General features: G+C 43.6%; 1 protein-coding gene across 1 annotated transcript in view; it reads left to right on the forward strand.

The window, feature by feature from the left end:
• The window catches only part of CASP7 (caspase 7), a 30,240-nt gene extending 27,732 nt beyond the window's left edge, over positions 1-2,508 (forward strand). Inside the window, exon 7 of the mRNA XM_082674152.1 lies at positions 919-2,508. Coding sequence (XP_082530278.1) covers positions 919-1,142 — 224 coding nt within the window. The 3' untranslated portion in view covers positions 1,143-2,508. The remainder of the gene's footprint in view (positions 1-918) is intronic.
• Positions 2,509-6,086: the final 3,578 nt, after the last annotated feature.

Genomic DNA, 6,086 nt, shown 5'->3' on the forward strand with positions numbered 1-6,086 from the left:
TTACAGTAAATAGGCCACTGTGTTTGGAAAACCAGTTCTGGCGGGATCTACAGACGGGGTTTTGTGAGAATGATAACGTCACAAGTTTTAAGGATTGTGCGTGGAAGAAAGAAATCTGGTCTCCTGCCCGTGAGAGGGAGACGGAGTCACGGCAACATGTGTCTGTGTGAACCAACCTGTGACTCAGGTTGGAGGTGCTCTGAGCCAGGTCTAGCAGAACTAAAGGAAGAAGGGTGAACTCTAGGGAGGCAGGTGAGAGAGGCTTCTGGAAAAAAGAGCTGCTGTAACTGGGTCTTGAAAAACCAAACAGCAGGAGGAAGGGAGAGAGGGCTCACCAGACAGAGTGCCCAGGGGCAGGTGGCTCAGTGCGTTGGTAAAACTCAAAAGGCTGGACCACAGGGGCTGTCAGTCTGCTCCGGCTGTGCTAACATAAGACCACAGACTGGGGGGCAGAAATTCATTTCTTACAGTTCTGGGAGTTGAGATCAAGGTGCTGGGCATTGTGGCTTCTGATGAGAGCTCTCACCCTGGCTTGTAGACCACTGCCTTTTCACTCCCACGGCACAGAGAGGAGCGAGAGACCATAGCACAGGGTGTGACAGGGCATTAGCAAAGTTCAAACCCGGACAGGTAGACAGGGGGCCACGTTGTCGTGGGCCCTGTGGGCTGTGCTAAGCAGCCTGAACTTCACCCTGATATAGGGGTGCAAGGGAACTGTTTTAGGTAGGAGAGGGACAGGATGAGATTTGTGTTTTAGAGTGGTTACCTGTAGGACACATACCCTGCACAGATAGGCGGGGAGTACTGTCACTTCAGAAAAGCACGTGCGAAGGCCCCGAACACCGACAGCTCCTACTGGGTGGTGAGCGGAGCAGTGGCCAGGTCAGCTGATTTCATCTTCTTTCTCTCCCGTTGAAGGCTATTACTCATGGAGGAACCCAGGGAGTGGCTCCTGGTTTGTGCAGGCCCTCTGCTCCATCCTGAACGAGCACGGGAAGAGCCTGGAGATCTTGCAGATTCTCACCAGGGTGAATGACAGGGTGGCCAGGCACTTTGAATCTCAATCTAATGACCCATGCTTTCATGAGAAGAAGCAGATCCCATGTGTGGTCTCCATGCTCACCAAGGAACTCTACTTCTGAAGATAACCATTCCAGGGGCGCATTCTAGCTGAGAAGCTATGGATCATTTGTTGATGAATCAGAATTTTTTTTTTTTTTTTTTTTGATGCTCTTGAAAGATCCAGAAATTCTAAAAGATTTTAACTTCAGGAAAATTGATTCAACAGGAAACTTTCTGGTGCTGTCTTATCGTCTCTGAATTTTCAGAGACATTTTTTTTTTTTAACATTGTTATCCATTTGGCGACTTTCTCTTAAGATTAATTTCCTGTTTGTCTTTCTTTTTCCTTGTTGTCACACTTAGTACATACAACAAAAATGACCTCTGCAGATGAGTTTTGGCTGTGTCCACCGTGGTTGGTGGTGACTTTGGTAGACCATCAGAGTCATATTTGTACCTGGCAAAGAGAGTGCTTGACAAAAAAACAGCCAAAGGGATATTCGTTTGCCTGTATTGCAGAAAGTGGGTATTGAATGCGGTTTGAGTGATGATTTTCATTGGCTTACAGCGGATTCTCGTGCAGGAATTCCCAGATATGTTAGAGGGGGAAAAAGTGTAATGATTCTAATATGTAGTAGTCACGATCCGATCAGGAAAACAGAAACCATTCTAAGTATTTCAGTAGATGGAATTTAATAGAGGAAATTGACATACATAGATGATGAAAGAGAAGATAAATGAAAGGAAGCTGTTACCACCTAGGGCTATGAGGAGGTGTGGTTCCCTGAGTCCAGAAGCTGGGGTCATACACAGGAGCTGGAAACATGGTTGGGGGCTGGCTGGTAGGAGCTGGAACCACCTAGGAGTTGTGGGAAATGGAGCCGTGGCAGGAACAAAGCCATTGCCCGAGATGGGGCAACACCAGATGAGTCAGATATGGCAACATACCCGGGCTAGTCTTCCTCTAACACCTTACCCTTCCAGCCCTACCTGGAAGGAATCTGGCAAGGGCCCTGGGAAGTGTGATTTCCTGCAATACAGAGCATAGCAAGGGAGAGTGAGGCAAGGGAGTTACAGAAATAGATATGGGCCTGGCTCACAATGTGAATAGAAGGAATCCTATTCCCTGTGTTCAGTGAATCATCCAGTCAATCATTTATTCATTGAGTTGTCAGATAATCTTTGTGTTACCTGTTATGTGCAAAATCATCTATTTTAGCTTTACAATCTGCCTGGAACTTTTTAGGTTATCCCAAGCCTTATTCTGGGTAAATTTTTTGTTACCTCTAATTCTCTAAATGGGGGAAGGTTTATGGCGAAGATATTTGCACTGTGTTTTCAAGGTGGTGTCCCCTTTTGAATCCTTGATAATTACTATTTTACTCTGCCCGATAACTTGTTAACAAACAAATGTTTATATTTATTGATTAAAATGTGGTTGTTTAATTCCTAATCTGCTCAGTTTGCTTTCCTTTTGAAGTTTTTTTTTTTATTTCACTGGGAAAATGAGAAAACAGGGTAAGAATTGACCCTACTGACTTGACCTCAACACAAAATGTAATTCATATTTTCTTTTGAAGCTCGAACATTAATAAAACAACAAGTAAACAATCACTTAGGAAGCTGAAACTCTTCCCATAAAGGGTTAATGAACTTGTAAAGCTGTTTGTGATGGGCTGGCCCTTTTTAATTTGGCAACAAAATCAGATGGTGTAAAAGTATCTTCTTTCAATAAGAAAACTAATTTAGGGCCAGTTTATTAGACTTGTCCCTGTTTCCTGCCCGTCTAAAATCCACCAAATGTTCAAAATTTAAGTGGTGATCGTGAATCAAGAGAATCAACAAGCACCTACCCCACTTTTCTCAGAATTCACAGGCTGTTCTTTGGGAAATAGACTCCCCTGTTAAAGGTTCCTGTCTTAGAAATAAATATGCCCAAGGGCATTGTAATTTGAAGTAAAAACCATCGCACTCTACTTATTGACATTTGCCTTGTAAGCTTCATTAAAGAGACAGAAGTGATTCCAAGTGTCAGCATTATTCTTTTTTTAATTCTCTGAGCAGTCATTAAGCTTATAAAATAACATTACCTCATGCCCCTTAGTCCAGAAATATAAATCGCTGTTAGGAAAGAGCCTTCGTTTATCAAGATCAGAAACCCTGTTCCAAGCTGGGTATGTGTTCATACCCGTCTCCATTCTTAAACTTTCCAATCTTTTTATAATCTGAAATTCTGATGACAAATTGCACTAAAGGAGAACTCAGTCCTGGTGAACACACGGTCCTGGTTATTGTTATTTAGAATCCAAGCTTCCCCCTTGCAAAAGTACCAGGCAGAGTGCTGCTGTGGGTGAGGAAGATGCCTCACTTGGCATGGTGGGCTCAAGTCTGGGTTTATCTTTGTTTGCTTTTTCTCATGGTGCCACTAGCCTATTTTAAGTGCCAGCTTTAGGCTCTGCCTAGAGCTTTTTCCTCTGAGCAAATTTCCATAAACCATCATAAGCCTATTATGTTTATAAATTGCCCAAAATAGGTCTCAAAGTGCTGGGATGCAGTGTATTCAACATGGTTTAAAACCTCAAGAAAATCAAGGTTTCTCTGTGAGAAAGAAGATAATGTCCACTGAAAGGACATAGACACCGGTTGACAAATCCTTTCTTTTGTCCAGCCTTGCAGTGCGTCTCCTGAAATCTTTTGTCCAGATACTCTGGCCACCAAGGATTGCCTTTTGACTTCCTAGGAGCACACCTTTCGTCTGGCTTTCCATCTGTCAGGCCTTTTCCAGCAGACATCTGGCCAGGTGAGAAGCTGCGGTGGTCACCAATTTAAAGCAGCAGCAATGCATCTGTGTCCTTAGGCGGGGACACAAATAGCAGTAGCCCCGGGTACCATGAATTTCCAAAGGAATGTGATCCTTCAGAGTTCTTCAAAGATAACGGCAAGATCAAAAGGTTCTTTTACACTGTCTTGCCTTGTAAATGTTTTTGCCTTGTAAATATCAATGCCAAGTGTGTGCCGGCAACATCCACATCCCCTGGGAGCTTGTCAGAAATGCAGAATCCCAGGCTCCGCCCCACTCAACAAGAATCTGCATTTTAACCAGATCCCCAGGGGATCCACGTGCACAGGACACTTTGAGAAGCTCAGTGTTGAGGGCAAGGACCACTTGTTCACACATCTTTGCTTCCCCTCTCCACTGAAACTGAAGCTGATAATATAGTATATACCTAAAAAGAATTCATGGAAAAACATCTATTTTGGAGTTTTCACAGAAGACATGTTCCGAGCACGTCTTAACCTTCAGCAAAAATCTCCGTGTAGAACTCTACCATGCCCTTAATTTCCATGGTATACTTTCTATGCCCTTCTCCATTTTAGATGAGCCTTCTGCTGAGTGATGTGATAGGATTGTTTTTATGTTCTCAACGTGTTTGAGAATATGAATTGCAGGCTTTAAGATGTCTTCCTAGACAGAATGGGATTAAGGGATCCATGCTGCACATGTTTCTGCTGTGGGCAGGAGCTGTTGTGCGTTGAAACCACAGATCCTGTCTCTTCCCACCAGTCCTCCCAATAGAGAGAATTATTGCCTGTCCCTGCCAGTGTGCCCTCGGGCCATAGATCACATCACCCTTCCGATAGATTTCAGGACTTTGTTTCGGATCAGATGGCAAATAATTCTTTCGGATTCATAAATCATTAACACAAATACACCAAGAACACACGTGGAAGACCCCAGCCACCACCGCAGTACTGATGTGGACGTGGAAACTCCATTAGCTTGCAGGTTCGTGCTTGAATAGCCTTCTAAAAGTACATGATCAACATCTGAAAACCCAAAAGCCGAAGGTGATGAGTTGGCTTTGGCACGGGCTTTGGTTTATATAAATGTTTATGGCACTACAGTTTTCTAATAAGTTTGTTTTAAGCATTTAAAGCCAAACGATGTCAAAGGATTTAAATTTGGAAGGCACTTGGGGTTGATATAACTGCAGAAATACAAGGCCAGGCATTTTTTGAGCTTTGATGGTCTGACCCAGGTAGATGGCATGAGGTTCAGGAAGGATTTGGGAAAAAGAGGGAGGAAGAAACAGTCTGATAGGTTTGGTCTAAATTGCTAGTTCCAGGGAGTTCCCTGGTGCCTCGTGGTTAGGACTCCGCGCTTTCACTGCCGTGACAGCCTGGGTTCAACCCCTGGTTGGGGAACTGAGATCCCGCAAGCTGTGCAGCACACCAAAAAACATGGAATGAAATGAAATGAAAAATTGCTAGTTCCAGCTTAAGTTGTTTAAGGCATAGCTCAATCCTCACAGCATCAAACTTTTTTCTTAGGATCCAGGGTTAGCAGAGGTGCTTTTAACCATCAGTATTTAGAAACCTGGCTCTGAGTCCCATTAAAAGATAAACTGAGGCATATTAAAATTTTAGGAATTTATTTGCTCCAAAGGGGAAGTGGTTAGAAGTGCTCCCTCAAAGGGAGCTGGGGAAAATCTTTTACAGGGAAAAAGTGGAAGCAGAAAGGAAAGTATTGGTTGGCTATAGCCTAAGCCCTAGTTGCCTGTGATTGGTTGTACCTAGCTTTCGCTTTCCTAAACTTGAGAACTAGAGAACACTTGCCCAGGAACTTCCAGAGGCTGAACAGGAACTTCAAGCCCAGGGTGACTTTTGGAGGAAGCTTGGGAAGTGTGAGGGAGCTTGCAATGCATGGGTCCAGATGCACGGGCTTCTCCAGCTGGTATCTGCAGGCACACCTCTTTCCTCTTCCTCTCAGATCACTTAGGCAATCATTTCTAGGCAAGATGGGCCACTCGTGTTTTCCCTCTCCTCCAGTGCCTCTTAGGTACCACAATGTAAAATACTTTCTTTAATAACATTACTGACATTTTTAAAGGAACTTTTCTCTACCACACCTTTCATAATTAATATTAACTGGTTTAATGTTAAGTAAGGAAGGGAAAAGTTAATTCTCAAGTGTATGTTTTTTATACTAGGATATATGCAGGACCAACTCTTAAAAGCTTAGGA

The sequence above is a fragment of the Grampus griseus genome (genome assembly GCF_964374135.1).
Source record: "Grampus griseus genome assembly, chromosome: 16".
Taxonomy (NCBI): domain Eukaryota; kingdom Metazoa; phylum Chordata; class Mammalia; order Artiodactyla; family Delphinidae; genus Grampus; species Grampus griseus.